The sequence below is a fragment of the Otolemur garnettii genome, unplaced genomic scaffold (assembly GCF_000181295.1).
Source record: "Otolemur garnettii isolate 467f Iridium unplaced genomic scaffold, OtoGar3 scaffold00030, whole genome shotgun sequence".
Classification (NCBI taxonomy): domain Eukaryota; kingdom Metazoa; phylum Chordata; class Mammalia; order Primates; family Galagidae; genus Otolemur; species Otolemur garnettii.
Window position 1 is genome coordinate 4,585,139 of NW_003852425.1, and position 19,441 is coordinate 4,604,579.

The window sequence follows — 19,441 nt, forward strand, 5'->3', positions numbered from 1 at the left end:
TTTTTTTTTTTGAGAGTCTCACTTTATTGCCCTGGGTAGAGTGCCATGGCATTACAGCTCCCAGCAACCTCAAACTCCTAGGTTCAAGTGATCCCTTGCCTCAGCCTCCCAAGTAGGTGGACTACCAGTGTATGCTATTTTTCTATTTTTAGTAGACAGGGTCTCACTTTTGCTCATGCTGGTCTCCAACTCCTGAGCTCAGGCGATCCACCTGCTTCTGCCTCCCAAAGTGCTAGGATTACAGGCATGAGTGACCATGCTCAGCCAAACCTTTCCTCCTTTACTGTTGCTGGTCTCTACTTTCCTTACGATATCTCTCCAAGTATTCATGCTTTTGGATGTTGCTGACTGTGGTCCAAAATATTCTGCTGTTTTTCTTTGACTGTTGCTTTCCAGAATATGTAGAAGACCCAAACCTTTCCTTTCAATGTCAGCTCTTTGAGGTTTTTCCTTTGAGCCATTATGTATCAATTAATTATAAAATGTTTCAGTAATTGTACGATGTACCTATGATTGAGACCAGTCCTTCATGTTGAAAATATCTTCCACAACATATGATAAACAATAGAACATCAGGCCAAATCCAACACATGGTAATAATAAAGCATGAAAAAAAAACTTATACTAAAGAAAAAATAATATAACTAAAGGGGAAAGCCACACCCTCTACCCCTTGGTATAGAGTGGACTCAACTGGTGAAGATATGTAGGTTAAATTAATTTTGTGTGTCACAGTCCAAATGGTCAAGATACAACTTACAAAGGTGGTCAGTCTTCCACTGAGTATATATGGTACATGTTTGGACTGTGAAAATTAGATCAACTTAAGGAGGGGGTCAATGTAGGGAGGAGGTCAACTATGCTGTATCAGCTGACCTTAAGCAAACTAAACATTCATCTTTCTAAGCCCCAATGTCCTCAATCTATGAAACAGACACAATAAAACCCACCTCATAAAACTCTGTAAGGTATAAAAAGCTGTATTTTCATATATTAAATTAGTGGCACCACCTTTCCTGACTTTTCCCATTCAGTATTCTTTCTAATCTGTCCATTCGTTCCCCCAATAGATATCCGTATATATTTATAATAAGACTATCAGTGATCCTACTTTGTTCATATTATATGTTATCTTTTTGAGAATACAACTGAGAAGCTATATCTTCAGTGCAAGAAAAAATGGGAGAAGATATTTGCAGGTTGTGTCTCTGACAAAGTTTAACTACCAGAATCCACAGAGAACTCAGACATATTAGCAAGAAGAGAATAGGTGGTCCCATCTCAGTGTGGGTAAGGGACCTGAAGAGAAACTTCTCTGAAGAAGACAGGCACATGGCCTACAGACACATGAAAAATGTTCACCATCCTTAATCATCAGAAAAATGCAAATCAAAACTCCTTTGAGATATCATCTAACTCCAGTAAAATTGGCCCACATCACAAAATCCCAAAACCAGAAATGTTGGCACAGATGTGGAGAAAAGGGAACACTTCTACACTGCTGGTGGGAATGCAAACTAATATGTTCCTTTTGGAAAGATGTTTGGAGATCACTTAGGGATCTAAAAATAGACCTGCCATTCAATCGTTCAATTCCTCTACTAGGTATATATGCAGAAGACCAAAAATCACTTTATAACAAAGATGTGTGCACACCAGAATGTTTTTTGCAGCCCAATTCATAATTGCTAAGTCATGGAAGAATTCCAAGTGCCCACCAAGTCATGAATGGATCAATAAATTATGGTATATGTACACTACAGAATATTATGCAGCCTTAATAAAAGATGGAGACTTTACCTCTTTCCTGTTTACATGGATGGAGCTGGAACATATTCTTCTAGCAAAATATCTCAAGAATGGAACAAAAAGTATCCAGTATACTCAGTCCTACTATGAAAGCTATAACCCAACTATAGCCCAAGAAGAAGGGGAAAGGGGAGCAGGAGGGAAGGAGAGGGGGGAGGATGGGAAGAGGGAGGGTAATTGGTTGAGACCACACCTACAGTGCATTTTACAAGGGCACATGTTAAATCTACTAAGGGTAGAATATAAATGTCTTAACACAATAACTAAGAAAATGCAATGAAGGCTATGTTAACCTTCACCATTTCATGAGAGTATTTCAAATTGTATATAACACCAGCACATTGTACCCATAATTGCATTAATGTACACAGCTATGATTTAATAAAAAAAAATAAACTATCAAGTATTTTCATTTAAAACCATAATCAAGAGCTATAATCAAATATATTCATATTAGAAAATTATTACAATATAACAAATCATTTGATAAAAGATAATGTTACTAATTGGGGATAGGTATAGAACGGGTAGTCTGCAAACCTGATGTGAACCATGACTTTGTTACTCATTCACAAAACGACTTAGCCACATGGCTTATAAGAAATCACAAAATAGATTTGTGATTTAAATTGTTTGGGTCATAGACCATTTGATAACTAAATGAAAGGTATAGAATATCATCTCAGAAAAATGCACACACATGCATAACAGCATCCAATTTTGAGAGACTAAAGCACTACCTACTCCACAAGTTGAACCAAGTTAAGAACTCTCAGATTAGAGCTTCTCTGATCTCAGCTAACAATGAGAATGACTGATAAAAGAAACGTCCAAAAGACAGAGAAGCAGGGTCAACAAATTCATAAAGTGTGTTCTCAGTCCCTAGATAACAGAAAACTAGTAAGTGCATATGTATGTATGTGTGTCACTACTTGTTCTGCTTTATCTCCTGAAGGCTGCCACAATATAGAAAATATTAGTCTGTTTCCTTTTTCTTAGTGCCGTCTCCAGAGCACTTAGAATAATGCCCAGAATATAGTAGACATTCTATATCTATCTGTTAAATTCAATTGAATAAATCAAAGAATATATACAAGGAAAGGTAATTTTTTAAAAGGTCATGACTAGAAAGTATTTACGGGCTGAAATTTTTAAGTGCTAGAGCCTTTTCTATTGAATTTTGTGATTTAAAAATATTTGCCCTTTGTCCATATAACAGAGTAATAAAAACGTTTTTTTAAAAAAGTCTTAAATTTGTATGTTTTTATGCATAGAAACATCCATATAAACTTCACAGAAGATAATCAGTATTTAGAAACTTTAAATGAAAAGGGAATATAGAAATGATAAGTAGTATTATAAAAGAGTAATAGTTACACAAAGCAATGAGAAAAACAGAAAGAACAACTCTTTTCAGTGAAACTATTATTAGAAGACAAAAAAACCTAATACCATTGTACTGTACTCTTATAATTGACAAGTACTCTTATAATTCTCATTTTATAAATTAAAAATATAAAAGAAATGCAAACAATTAGTGAATCAAGGTAAAGAATATATGTGGTTCCTACATTACTATACTAACTTTTCTTTAAACTTGAAATTACATAAAAATCCAAATTTATAAGAAATTGATTTAAGAGGAATTATCAATAGATACTACATCGAAGTGGGGGAAATTTGATATGGATCTGGATGTCTACATAGTCATAAAGTATCTACCCACAACTGCTTTTAATTTACAAAAGAAAAAAATAATTACATAGTGGAGAAACAAACACCACCTTACTAAGAAAATCAGAATTAACATCTCCAAAATACAATAGACATGGAGTATCTTTAGGTATAGACATCACTTAAATAGTAATCTAATAAAAAAATCATAACCTAAAGTAGATGATAAGAAACAACAGAAGAATTAAAATTGAGGAATATCCTATAAGATAAATGGCATGTACACTTCAGAAATATCGAGGTCCCAAAGTCTATACTTTCAGGGATCATTTCTATAGTTCACTACCAGAGAGGTTTCTATGGCATGCAAATTTGAAATATCAATGTCCTTAAAGACAAAGATAAGCAAGGAAAGAAGTCATTCCTTACATTGCTTAGAACGTATTATTATATTAATTACAAGGTCTATAATAGGCACTGATGATATAATTATGAACAAAACACAGTTCCTTTGCCAAGGTGAAAGTCTCACAGGATGCCCCTGAGACTCATAACTGAGAAACAAATAAGACAGTAATTAATATTTTAATTACATTGAAGAAACAAAATCTAGCACAGAGTTTAGTCTTAGGTGAGCCAAATGACATTCACTTCTATTTAAAATAAAGTCCTGTATAAATCAAGTATTTATACCTTAATGCCAAAGAATTATTTAAATGTAACTGATTTTATTATTTCATATTCAAATTTAAGTCTGAGGGCCTTTATGTTTTTTTTTTTGTTTTTTTTTTTTTTGAGACGGAGCCTCAAGCTATCCCCCTGGGTAGAGTACCGTGGCATCACGCTCACAGCAACCTCCAACTCCTGGGCTCAAGCGAGTCTCCTGCCTCAGCCTCCCAAGTAGCTGGGACTACAGGCGCCCGCCACAACGCCTGCCCATTTTTTGGTTGCAGCCATCATTGTTGTTTGGCGGGCTGGGCTGGGGATTCGAACCCGCCACCTTAGGTGTATGTGGCTGGCGCCTTAGCCGCTTGAGCCACAGGCGCCGAGCCCTTTATGTTTTTATTAACATCCTAGGTTTAAACTGATGTCAAAATACAATAAGATGAAAAAATAAGCCATTAATGTTTTTAAAAGTTTTCAACCCATGACAAAACTATTAGTATAATAGTTCTCAGGCATCTCATTCATATAACTTCTTACCTCCAAATATTACTAAAATGTCAATTTAAAATATTACTTCATCCTCCCTCTAATTTTCATGTAACAACTTCAAAATAATCTTAAATTATCATAATTGCTCTATAAACTATAATATTAAGCACACTCAAATTAGTCAAAATCATCATAATATTAACTCTTTAAAACTGAAAATGTAAGGTTATCACCTGAACTATAGCTATCTAAAAATAGTAACATTAAAGTTTTTTAGGTCATGTCCCACAGTAAGAAATACTTTGTGTGTTTCAAACCATCACACATACACAAGTTTCATGAAACATTTTTCACAAACATATTTCACAGCATTGTTTCTGATAATCCCTATTGTTTCTTTTTTTAAAAACAGTATTTCAGAATTTATTTCATTACCCACTAAACCACTAATACATAAATCATCTATAGTTTAAAAAACAATGCTCAAAAATAACTAATAAGTTTTAGGTACTATCTATAATAAAAATTTATTTTTATTATAGTAAATCATGAAAACATAATCTTAAAGACAAAACTACCAAAATTGAAAATACTGTAAGTTGTGTTGTTATAATCCAACATTCATTTTATATCTGGCAAATAACATAAGCAAAAATTCTATGTATGTATGGCTCATTTCAAAATACTATGAAAATATCTACACACCCAAACTCAAAAAACATAGAGGAAATGGACTAATTCCTGGAAACACACAACCTCTCAAGACTCAATCAGGAAGAATCAGAACTCTCAAATAGACCAATAATGAGTGAGATTAGAGTAGTAAAAACAAACAAAAAAAATTTTAAAACCCTCCCTTTAAAAATAAAAAAGCCCCAGACCAGATGGATTCATAGATTCGCCTGTGAATTCTACCAGACCCCCAAAGAGCTGGTATTCATAGTTTACAAGAAATTCCAAAACAAGGAGCAAATCCTCCGCAACCTGTGAAGCCAGTACCACTTGATACCAAAGCCAGGAAAGGACACAACAAAACAGAAAAGTACAGACCAATATCCCTTGTGAATATATATGCAAATCCTAAATAAAATACTAGCAAACTGAATACAACATCACATCAAAGAAATACTTTGCCATGACTAAGTGGACTTCATCCCAAGGACACAAGAACAGTAACATATGTAAATTAACAAACGTGAGGCACCACATTAAGAGGAGCAAAAATAAATACCATATGATCATCACAATATATGCAGAAAAAGCATTTGACAAAATCCAGCATTCTTTCATGATAAAAACCCTCAACATGGGGCAGCACCTGTGGCTTAGTGAGTAGGGCGCAGGCCCCATATACCGGAGGTGGCGGGTTCAAACCTGGCCCTAGCCAAAAAAACCCCTCAACAAACTAGACATAGAAGGAACATAACTCAAAATTATAAAAGCCATATATGACAAACCCAGAGCCAACATCATACTAAATGGGGAAAAGGTAAAAGCATTCTCACTAAAAACTGGAACAAGACAAGGGTACCCACTGTCACCACTTCTACTCAACATAGTGCTGGAAGTCCTAGCTAGAGCAATGAGGCAAGAGAAAGAAATGAAGGGTATCTAAATCAGGGAAGAGGAGGTTAAACTACTGTTTTTCTCTGACAACATCATCTTCTATCTAGAAAATCCCAAGACTCCACCAAAAGATTCCTATAAGTGGAAAATATTCAGCATAGTCTCAGATTACAAAATCAATGTATACGAATCTGTATCATTTCTATATCCTAAGCTGAGAGTCAAATTAAAGACTCCATACCATTTACAATAGCTATAGAGAAAGTAAAATTCTTAGGAACATACTTAGGAACATACCAAGGAGGTGAAAGACCTCTACAAGGAAAACTACAAAATACTGATGAAAGACATCACAGATGACATAAACAAATAGGAAAACAACACACTCCTGGGTTAGTAGAATGAACACTGATAAAATGTCCATACTGCTCAAAGTGATTTAAAGATTCAACACAATCCACATCAAAATACCAGTGTTCCATTTCACAGACCTAGAAAAAATAATTCCATGATTCATCTGGAATGAAAAAAGAGCCTCAACAGCCAAAGCCATTTTAAGCAAAAAGAACAAATATGAAAGCATCACCTTACCAGGCTTCAAACTATACTATAAGGTCACAGTCACCAAAACAGCATTGACCCCCAGAGACACAGACAAATGTAAAAGAAAAGAGAACCCAGATATAAAACCATCTACTTCCCACCAGCTGACCTTCACAGGGCAGATAAAAACATACATTGGAGAAACAAAGTCCTACTCAATAATTGGTGCTGGAAAAATTGTCAGAGGCAGAAGAATGAAACAGAATCCCTACCTCTCACCACTTACAAAAATTGATTGAAGAAGAATAAAAGACTTAAATATAAAGCATGAAACCAAAAGAAAAAATACTCTAAAAGAAAATCTAGGTGAAAGCATGAAACCAAAAGAAAAAATACTCTAGAAGAAAATCTAGGTGAAAGTGTTCTAGACATCAGCCTCAGCAAAGAATTTATGACTAAGATCCCACAGGCAATTACAGCAGTCACAAAAACATATAAATGGGCCTTGATTAAATTATATTTCCTTTTGCACAGCCAAGGAAATAATGAGCAGAGCAAATAGACAACCTACAGAATGGGGAAAAAAATCTGCAAACTCTACATCAGATAAAGGGCTAATACCCAGAATCTGCAAAAAGCTTGAACAAATGATCAAAAAAAAAAAAAGAATTTTAAGTGCACAAAAAAACACAAACAAAGGCTTTTCAAAAGAAGATAGGCAAATGGCCAACAAACATGAAAAAATGCTCATCACTTATTATCAGGGAAATATAAATTAAAACCATAATGAGATATCACCTTACCCTTGTCAGAATGTCTATTATTTAAAAGTCCAAAAACAATAGATGCTGGCATGGATGCAGAGAGAAAGGAACACTTACCCACTGCTGGCAGGACTGCACATTAGTACAACTTCTATGGAAACAGTATGGAGTTTCCTCAAAGAACTAAAAGTAGACCTACTATCCAATCCAGAAATCCCACTACAGAGTATCTACCCAAAGGACAAGAAGTCATTTTATCGAAAAGACACCTGCACTTTAATGTTTACTACAGCATAATTTACAATTGCAAAAATGTGGCATCAACCTAAGTAGCTATCAATTCCTGAGTGGATTAAAAGTATATAGGGTACATATACCATGGAGTTATACTCAGCTATAAAAAGAAGTGAATTAATTCCATTTGCAGTAATTTGGATAGAACTAGAGACCATTATCCTAAGTGAAGTATCTCAGAAATGTCAGGAATGGAGAAGAAACACATGGGCTCCCCAATAATTTGGACTAATCAATGGGCACACATAGGTATAGAGAGAGGTAAAAGTCATTGGAAATCAAGAATGAGGAGGGGAAGGAAGGCAGGGGTAAAAACCTACTGAACAGGTATAATAAATACTATTCAAGTAACAGGTACACTAGTATCCCTGACTTAAGCATTATAAAAGCTATCCATATAATAAAAATATCAATATTTAATGTTAATATTTTAAAATTTTAAAAAGAGAGAGTAAGAGAAGAGGAGCTTAACATGGAGACTCACCTAAAAGCCAGTAAGATACCAGTAACAGTAAAGTTGGTCAGGCTAAAAGCACCCTGGTCATACCTACTACTTTGGAAACCCCTTTTACCCTTGTCAGAGCTATAAGCATTCCTGTTTTTTTTGAAGGGAGGGGAACAGAGTCTCACGTTGTCCACCTCTGGAGAATGCCACGGCCTCACAGCTCACAGCAACACCTCAAAGTCTTGGGCTTAAGCAATTCTCTTGCCTCAGCCTCCCAGGTAGCTGGGACTACAGGCATCCTTCACAATACCTGGCTATTTTTAGAGATGAGCTCTCATTCTGACTCAGGCTGGTCCCAAACTCCTGAGCTCAGGCCATCTGCCTGCCTCGGCCTCCCAGTGTTTATCATTAGATATCAATATATTATACTGCACTAAAAACATATTACTCCACATACCTCCCATTGTTATCAAAACTGTCTGTACTATCTATTCAGTATTGTGATTCTTGTAAGAATTTATTGAGAACATATTCTGTTTCAAGTACTATTTTAGGCTTGAGAGAACAGCAGTAAAAATAAATAAATACAAATATCTACCTTCATTAAAGCTAACGTTCAAATAGGTCAACGGACACATGAAAGAGAAGTAATCTATATATTATGGTTCTAATGCTAGAGAGGAAAATAAAAACAGAGTGAGATAAGAAGTAGTGGAAAGAATTTGTAATTTAAAATAGCAGTCCCCAACCTTTCTGGCACCAAGGACCAGTCTCATGGAAAGCAGTTTTTCCACTGACGGGGTCAGATCTGACAGGAGGTAGTGATGCAAAGGCAGGGAGCAGCTGTAAGTACGTAGGAACTTCGCTCGCTCCCCTGCCACTGACTGCTGCTATGCAGCCTGGTTCCTAACACCCCACGGATCAGTACTGGTTTGGCATCTAAGGGTTAGGGATTGCATATTTAAAATAATGTGACAAAAAAGATTTCACTGAGAAGGCAGCAATTGAATAAAAACCTAGAGACAATGAGAACAAAACCTGGGTGAGACTGTTCCAGTCAGAGGGAACAGCAAGCACAGAGGCCTTGAATCAGGCTGCCATGAGGAAAAGAAAGCAGCCAGACTAGACGAAAGTGATCAGCAGGCAGACTAGTAAAAGACAAATGAGTAACACTTTATAGGCCGTATAAAGCCATTGTAAGAAACTGACAGGCCGGTGTAAGAATCTAGACAGGACAGTTGGCCTACTATGATGAGAATAAACTAAAAGGAGGCAGGGTAGAGATGAGGTAGGAAATGGCTACAGTCATCCTGGGGAGAAAGTGGAAGTGCTGAGAAACTGTCAGATTTTCTCAATGTATTTTGAGAAGAGAGATAGAGTTTGCTGATGCATTGGACACAGGATGTGACTGAAAAGAGCATCAAGAATAATTGCAGCAGTGCAAGATCAGCCTGAGCAAGAGCAAGACCCTATCACCACTGAAAACAAAAAATTAGCCAGGCGTGGTGGTGCACCTGTAGTCCCAGCTACTCGAGAAGCTGAGACAGGAGGATTGCTTGAGCCCAAAAGTTTGAGTTTTGAGTGAACTACAACACCACTGCACTTTAGCCTAGGGCAACAGAGAGAGACTGTCTTAAAAAATAATAATAATAAAGAGAGAGAGAGAGAAAGTAGGAAGAACCAACTGTAAAGGCTTTTGGCCTGTGGAAATAAAGAAACTAATTAATAAATACAGGAATTGCCATCAATTGTGCTAAAAGATCTGCAAGAACAGCTTTAAAGGAAATAATAGACAGTTTACTTTTCAAGTGTTAGTTTAAAATGCCTATTAGACATCCAATGAAGTTATCAAGCAGGTAGGCCCAGGCTAGAAAAAATTATAATTTGAAGTCTGAAGGAAGCCTACATAAGATCACCTAGGACATGCAGATAGACAGAAGAAAACAAAAAGGACCAGAGATTAACTCCTGGCATACTGTGAAATGTAGAGATTATGAAAATGAAAATTTAGCAAATGTGACTAAAAGAATCTCTCAGAAAGGGGAAAAATCTTTAAAGTGTGGGCCTGACTTTTACACTACCTTAGACACTAGACATAAAAATGAATAAACCTACAATCTCAGGCCAAAAACCTACAAGTCCAGTGGCAAACACAAACAGGTAAGAAAATGATTTTGATATATGCAACAAATCCTAAATAGTATAATAAAAGCTACTGAAACTGGTAGAAAACTTTAGGAAGATTATGGCAAATAAGATTAACATGAGAAAACCCATACTATTTCAATACACAAAATGGAAACAAAATGGAAAATATCAAAAATGCAATTCTATTAATAGTAGCAAAACATAGGGATAAATTTAACAAAATTTATACAAATGTTGGTCATTAAAAAACTAGAAATATTACCAGAATAAATAAAATAAGTCATCCGTAAGTCAAGGGATATACCATGCTCATGAATTTGAAGGCTCAACTGGTATAATGTAAGATGTCTGTTATCCCTAAAGTGATCTACAAATTTAGGGCAATACCAATTAAATTCCCAGTAGGCATTTTTAAAATAGAAACTAACAAGCTCGTTCTAAAATTTAAATAGAAATGCAGATGACCCAAAAGAGCTAACGCAATCATAAAAAAAGAAATTGGAAGAGTTCCATTACCTTATTTGGAGCTATCAAGACATTTAGTATTGGCAAAAGGAACCCCACCAAGAAGCTTTTTACAAAGGCACCAAGGGAAACAATGCTGGAACGACTAAATCTGTATAGAAAAAAAATGAGTATTGCCACCCTCACACCAAACACAAAAATTAAGTCAAAATGCATCACAGACATAAATGTGAACACTACAACTAGCTAACTTCTATACTAAAGAAAATCTCTTGGATGTTAGGATAGACAGGGATTTTACTAATAGATAAAACAGGCTATTAAATGCATAAGCCATAAAAGAAAAAAATTAGAATTCATCAAAATTGAAAAATTCTGTTCTTTAACAGTCATTATTGAGGAAAAGAAAACGCACACCATAGACTGATAAAATATTCACAGTGCATGTATCTGATGACAAATGACTCGTATACAAAATATATTAAGAATTCTTACTACTTTGTTTGTAATAGTCAAACAAAGAAATATATACCACAATGGCAAAAAATGTGAAAGGTCATTCACAAAAGAAGACATACATGTGGCCAGGAAAACACATAAAAAGATGTTCAACATTCTTAGTTATAAGGAAAATGCAAATGAAAAACGAAAATCATGGCTCGGCACCTGTGGCTCAAGTGGCTAAGGTGCCAGCCACATACACCTAAGGTGGAGGGTTCAAATTCAGTCCAGGCCCGCCAAACAACAATGACGGCTGCAACCAAAAAACAGCCGGGTGTTGTGGTGGGCGCCTGTGGTCCCAGCTTCTTAAGAGGCTGAGGCAGGAGACTCGCTTGAGCCCAGGAGTTGGAGATTGCTGTGAGCTGTGATGTCACAGCACTCTACCCAGGGGGTCAGCTTGAGGCTCTGTCTCAAAAAAAACGAAAATCATGACATATGCTATATAGCCATTTTATTCATTCTAGAATAAAATGAAAAAGACTGGCAATACCAAGTGTTAGCCAGGATGTAGAACAACTGCAGGTTAGAATGTACAATGGTATAAGGACTCTTGAAAATCATTTGGCAGTTTCTTACAAAGTTAAACTTACACCTACCCTCCAACCCAGTCAATTCACTCATAAGTATTTACCCAAGAGAGATGAAAATACAAACCCATACAAAAACATATACATAAATGTTAATAGCAGATTTATTCATAACAGCCAAAAGCTAGAAATAGCCCAAACCCCTATCAACAGGTGAATGAATAAACAAATCCATATAGCAGTGTACTACTCTCTAATAAAAAAGAACTACAAATATGTGTAACAAAATGGATGAATCTTAATCAGTGGGTGAAACCAGATACAAAAAGTATCACTACATGATTCCACTTATATAAAATTCTAGAAAATGCCATTGATAGTGACAGTGGCTGTCTGAAGCCAGGCTGGGGAAGGCAGAGATGCAATGAGGCAAGAGGAAACTTTCAGGAGTCATGAGAACGTGCTGTACCTTGATTATAATGGTGAGCTCCTAGGCGCATCTACTAAAACTCATGCAACTCTAGAATTGAAAAGGACAGTTATATTCTGCAAATTATAACTTTAAAAGATTAATTTTTTAAGGTGCAATATACTATATGCTGTACTAAAAAAATGTATAGAGGAAATAAGAGAACATCTTCAGCTGCCTACTGTCACTCTCTTTGCACCTGCTAGTCCTTGGCAAGAACAGGATGCAATAAATCTCCAAGGACCAACCACACTACACTTGGCTCCCACAGAAAGAACCCTCCACTGTGACATCTCTTAGTATATAAAAACAAGGTGAGGATCTCAGAGGTAACTGGTAAGCAATATGGTACCTATATTATTAACATATAGATCTGAATACATTGTTTTATATTACAGATGCAAAAAACTTCTTGATCTGAGAGTTACCCAGCGCCCAAGTGACTGCCTACACGGCACAAGTATCAGTCTCCAGAAGACACCAGGGATCTGCTGTTCTGCGAAAATCCAGAAGTGACTAAGTTAGTGCCCTCCTTTTAACATTCTATGCTTATAATTTTGCTACTACATTATATCATAATAAAATGTTTTATTATAAACATCACAACTTAGGGATATTTCCTAGCTAATATCCTCAAGTTTGGATACCACATAAGTCTTGCTGCTAGGGTGACAAGGAACTTAATCGTACCTCTTGACCTTCATGAGATTGGTCTTCATATCCATCTTTTTGTTTGTTTTTTCTTATCCAACTTTTAAGGAGTTGAGGGGAAACATCAATGAATTATCTTTAATATTGTCACCTCTATATACCAAGAACATACGAAAATATAATAACAGCACAAGTTTAAGGACACGAAGTGTCATTCAACTAATGCTCTCACAATTGGCAGACTCTGAAAATGTACATCAACCCAATTTAGCGAGTACACATTTTTTAAAACTATGACATCAGAGTAATTTTGCTAACAGCACAATTCCTTGGCATTCACAAAATCTTTACTCAATCTGTTAATGGTCTGGTTTCAGCCAATTACTTAAGAAGCACAGAGTATATTTCTCTTTCAAATAAGACTGATTAAAGGTCTCTTAGATCTAAAGCTCTTTAAATTGATTGTTCCATCAACAGCTAAGTCCATTGCCTTTTTTTTCCTGGAGAATTTCCATCTGTTTCAAGCTAAAGCAATTCTTTCTATATCCTCACTTTTAAAAAGGAAAATTTTTAAGTGACCGGAGTCAAGCATCCCATCAAAATTCAACAGCCATAAAATAAATAAACCACAAAAAAGCTTAAAGTGCAACCAAAATGAAAACACAAAAGAACATTAGGGAATTCTAAAATACAATTCATACCTTCTTCTCTTTACTGTTCTTTTCTTTACTAATAAATAGAAATATCTCTTTTTATAAGAAAACTGAAGAGACTGAACTTCAAAACAGCACAATTTGTAAAGCAAGGATATTGTGTATTTATTAATTAAATAACTACTTATTTAGTCTCCACTATCTCCCAAGGGCCATTATTGTAGGGAAAATAGAGCAAAGAGCCAAATACACAAAAATTCCTGCCCTTGCAGAGCTTATATTCTAGTAGCAGAGACAGAAAATAAAACAATAAACGGGTAAAGTACATGATTGTGAGCCAGATAAAAACAAATATTATGGAGCAAAATGAGGTAAAAAAGTTAGATGGGGGTGGGGGTACTTTTAACTGTGATGATCAAATTAAAAACTCCCTGTTAAAAGTCATATTTAAAAAAAGATCTTGCTGGGTGCAGGGGCTTACACCTGTGATCCCAGCTATTTGGGAGGCAAAGACAGGAGGCTCTCTTAAAGCCATCAGTTCAAGACCAGTGAGGGCAACATAGCAAAACTTCATCTTTAAAATATAAAACATAGAATAAAATTAAATAAAGATCTGAAGACGCTAAGAAAGCCAGCCCTTTAAACATCCAAGACAAAAACTTTTGAGATAAAGAGATTAAAGGTATTCAGAATGAGCCAGATGGAGGATTTAAGAAGTGAAAGTCAAGATACGTAGTGGGCCAAGGGGGAAATAAATCGTGTAGGCCCTTAGAGAGCTGTAAGAATACTGACTTCTATCATAAGCAATATAGAAAGACTTTAGTGGATTTGAAATGAAGGAAAGAAAAAACAAGACTTACAGTTTAAAAGATCCCTTTCAGAGTTCCTAATCTAATAACAGTTGAAAAGTACTTTATATCACATTACTCACCAAAAAAAAAAATTATAATCTCTAAAAAAAAATTTTAAAAACAATTTGAAGACACTGAAGAATGACTCAAAGTAGGCAAAAGTTAAAGAGAATTCAACTCTTCAAAGAAGGGAATCACAACAATACACACAGAAGGACTGTAAATGGCACACTGAATAATAGATTTTAATGAATAAATTGCTCCAGAAACCAAAAAAACAAAAAAAGAAGGTATTCACACAAGGTGAGACATTCATGGGTATACGACTTTCCCAATCCACGTAGCATGCAAAGGCTAAAACTCAAATACAAAGCCTCAGACTTTTTCAATGGAGGGGTCAGCAATCCCATATGTGCCCAAAGAAATGAAAACATGTATCCATAAAATAACTTGTACACAAACGTTCATACCAATTTTGCACATAATAACCAGAAATTGGAAACAACCCAGATGTCCACAAACAGAAATATGGCTAAAAAAGTTATGATATTGTCCTATAATGCAATACCACTCAGCAAGAAAAGAATTATTGATATATACAATAATATCAATGATCTAAAAAATTATGTTGAGGTATATTAGTCAGTAAAAATTACATGAATGCATTTATATTAAATCCAAAAGCAGACAAAAGTTAACTTACAGTGACAGAAATCAAAAAGTGAAGATGAATGTAGAGGAAATTACAAAAACTGGACACTTCGAGATGATTAAAATTTTCTCTATTGTGTGTTCTATATTTTGTTATACAATATGTCTTTTGTTTAGTTGTGTATTTCATGTAAATGAGAGTATATAATTTCTGAAACCAATCAAACTGAACACTTAAAATCTGAAGGTAAATTATATTTAAATAAAAAGTAGTTTAAAAAAAAAAAAGTCTCATTCTGTTGCCCAGGCTAGAGTGGCCATCCATTTTCAAATGTAGGGATCTCAAGAACCTATAAGAAGATACAAAAATTCACAAGGACAGCCTATCCTCAGGGCATGTGCAAATGCACAGCAGTCCTGCTGCTGGCAGGACACAGCTGCTGTCAGTGACAGCAGCTCCAGGTAGGCAGATGGAGGCTTTGAGGAGCCCAAGCTTCAGCTCCCTTTGTCTCAGGGAGTCTCCCCAGTGTGCTACATCACCCTTTCCTTGGTGTACAGGACTCTGTATGGGCTAGAATGCTGAGGACTCTGCTGCTCTGCTAGCTCCAACCAGCCTAATGCTGCTGCAGCCCGCAGGGTGACATGGGGTGTCAGTGGGGCTCTCAGTACATGAAGATACAGGGGTTCCTGGGGCATGATGCAGTCTAGTGGGGGCTGGACTCTTACAACGGTGCCATGCTAAGACTGCCAGAGAGCAAGGGACCCAGCCTTAGCTCTCTCTCTAAAGCAATGCCATTGCACAGATGCCATGGTGCTCCCCATGCCAATTTCAGGAGCTGTGGGGATCAAAGGGTCTCCCACGGTCAGGATTATAGTAGTCTGCAGTGAGAACATGGACCGCTGGGGATCTTCTACCTACCCTGTCCCCACAATGGGGAGTCTTTCCAGGCTAATCCCAGCTCTCTGCCTCACCTCTCTCCCCTTTGGTGCCTTTTGTATTTCTTGTCACTTGTCCACTGAATTCCAGGCTTTTCTCTTAATGTTCTATCTGAAGTGTGATTATCTACTCATTATTTCAGTTGTTCTTTGGGGAGGAGTCAAGTATCCCAAGCTCTAGTCAGCCATCTTGAAGAACTTCCCACAAAGCCCATCTTACAGTGTTGACCACCTCACGTACCACATGTTATGAGCCCAAGAGAAATCAAAATACTAAGTACATCAAAACTGCACTGATCTCACATCACCATAAAATCAACAAATTATACACTGAACCATCTTAATTCAGGGACTATCAATTTTCAGTTTTATGATGGCATAAAAGCAATATATTATTCAGTAGAAATCATACTTCAAATTTTCATCTTTTCTGTGCTAGTGATACGCAGTTCAATACTCTCTTGTGATACTGGGACATGACGGAGAGCTGCACGCTCCGTCAGCCACATAATACAAGGGTAACAAACAGTGCTCCACAGTCTACTGTGTCGTCAGCATTTTTTGGATATTGTGTGTTGTGTTTTCACATCCTATGTCAAGAAAATGCCCATTTTTGACTCAGGATATTTTTAATCGTGTTGAATTTATCAGGATATAATTCCATTATGTTGTGCCATCCTATTCTATGACCCTTTTCCTCCGTTGAAAAACTAGGAAGGGTTAGACCTACAGTTTTCTTTAGGATCTATAATCTGTTGAAGGCTGACAGCTTGTCCCCCTAATAGTATCTGTTTACTGGAATGCTCACAAAGCTCCAGACTATTTAAACTCTTATTTAAACTTTTATCATGGAATTTCCATCATAATTCCATGTAGGTCAAATACATCTCGGCATACTTTCTTTCTCTTACCTGATTCCACCTCTGAACAAAGTATCACATTAAAAACTCTTTATATATAATATTTATCTGTACGTTACGGGAAAATATCTTTGCAGTAGAATATGACATACCTTGTGGGGAGCAAGAACCCTCTGCCTGAACTTTTCAACTGTTTCTTGACCCATGGAAGACCAAGCACTGACAAATGCTTCTGCTTTGTCTTGTGTAAGGTGGATGTTTTCTAACTGGTGCTGCAAAGCCGCTGGCTTCACATTGTGATATACTGCCTAGGAAAGAGAAAAAAACTGCATGCATCTTTCATATTCACACAGAAACCATAAATGGTGATCAATACAAAATTATTTTTAAATTATTTAAATCAAAAGAATATTTCACATTCCTATTCCAGACATTTGTGCTTATTTTACAAATAGTGAAATATAAAACAAAGAACTAGAAGGTTCAGAATAAATTGTTCAGGCTAAATCTTTTTCATTTTTGCCTATGGTTTAAGCAATCCTAACTCCACTTAATCATCTAACTGCTCTTTTGTGTTGGTTATGTAAATGGTACCCTATTTAAAATTATGTTTTCTCACTTTGCTTAATTATGTCAAAGAAGTGTACAATGATTTTATTCCCAACTAACAATTTTTCCCCCAAAAGCACTATCTCAAAAGTATCTCATCTCCCAATTTTCTTAGTAATATGTTAAAAAAATTATAAAATTTTTTAACAGTGATACCTGTTCTGTTTCACTATTCTGGAACAACATCAACCTCATGTTGTACTGTCCTATTCTATGACCTTTTTCCTCAGTTGAAAAACCATTATGAAGGGTCAGAATCACTGCTTTCGTTAGGATCTATAATCTATCGAAGGCTGGCAGTTTGTCCCCTTAATAGTATCTGTTTACTGGAATGATCACAAAACTCCAGACTATTTAAACTTTTATTTTGGAAGTATTCATATTTGATCAACCAACAGGAATTATTGAGGATCTATTTTAAGCCCCAGCAATGTGATAGGCTTATACAAGATACACAAAAAACATAATTCTCGAATCTGGTCAAGGAGACATAACTGACACTTGCAAACTAATGCAAGACTAACCGTACTCTACTATGATAAGTCAAGGACAAAAAATCCAAATAGGGGCAAGTGTAAGGGGCCAAGGCTGAGGTCCAAAGGTGTGACCTCAGGAGCTTATATAATGAATGAATTTAGATGAGAAGATGCAGAATGGCAGCCAGTGGGAAGAACGACTAGTATCCACTTCTTTTTCTAAATGCCCTATTTATCATCCTAGTCAGATATATCCCCCAAATCATTTATTTCCAAATTATATCAAGTAGCAATGAATTCAAATCTTTTATAACTATCTCAAATCAATGAGTCTCAACTCATACTGTCGAACACATTATAAATCTTCAAATGTTTTTACTACATTGCGTTTCTTGAGTAAAATATATTCACAATTTTCACCTTAGATACTTTTTTATAAAAACACAGAATGTTACAGATATCATAGCAATACAAATATGTAATAAACCATAGTGAGGAAATGTGAGGCAGTAAAATACCTGTTCTAAAATAAATGATATTGTTTCAAGAACCAGGTGGAGATCTTGTTTCTCTAGTGAAAATGCAGCTTGAAGTTTTTCTTCCTCTTCTTCACTGAAACTGCTCTCTGCCTACAACATGAATGGAAATCTATTAGCACACATTCAGGCATTTGAAAAACTTACACTTAACAAAAGATTCATTTATTCATATATAAGATGAGAACTTTAAAGAAAAGTGAATACATGGTGAAAAGGAACTGATATGCCTGTAAATTCCTAAAATGTATGGCACCCATTATAGATTTTTACAAACAAAAAAAACTGAATTAAAAGTCATAGTTACGAGCTTCAAAGTTCTGTACTGCGTGCAGCATTTTAAAGAACTGCCGAGATAAATGGAAGATGTGCTAAGTTCAGTTAAGAAAGAAAAGGCAGCTGGGTGCAGCGGCTCATGCCTATAATCCTAGCACTCTAGAGAGCTAAGGTGGGTGGATGACCTGAGCTCAGGAGTTCAAGACCAGCCTGAGCAAGAGTGAGACCCTGTCTGTATTAAAAACAGAAAAGCTAGCCAGGTGTTGTAGTGACCTGTAGTCACAGCTGCTTGGGAGGCTGAGGCAAGAGGATCTCTTTAGAACAAGAGTCTGAGGCTGATATGAGCTATGCTGCCACAGCACTCTACCCTCACCCCACCCCCCAAAAAACAAAGAAACCTGCCTTCTGTGCTTTATATTTCTTGTGTCTAATTTTTGTAATTCCTCCATTTCAGTTCATGATCAGCAGTCACTTCCTGAAGCTGCCCACATTCCCCATGACCACAGTACCTTCATCCCCCAGTCTGCTGTTTCTAGTACTCTATGGTGAGGAAGCAGGCTGTCTACATTCCCCATGACCACA

The 19,441-nt window shown here is 36.1% G+C and overlaps 1 protein-coding gene and 1 pseudogene across 2 annotated transcripts in view; one reads left to right on the plus strand and one right to left on the minus strand.

The window, feature by feature from the left end:
• The window catches only part of COMMD10 (COMM domain containing 10), a 155,943-nt gene that overhangs the window by 130,820 nt on the left and 5,682 nt on the right, over window positions 1-19,441 (minus strand). For both annotated transcript variants that reach the window (XM_023512709.1, XM_003788898.2), the window contains exons 3-4: window positions 18,566-18,676; window positions 17,115-17,270 (exon numbers count right to left, since the gene is read on the minus strand). In XM_023512709.1, the coding sequence (XP_023368477.1) occupies window positions 17,115-17,270; window positions 18,566-18,676 (267 nt within the window). The remainder of the gene's footprint in view (window positions 1-17,114; window positions 17,271-18,565; window positions 18,677-19,441) is intronic.
• LOC111725040 lies at window positions 3,791-3,895 on the plus strand (annotated as a pseudogene).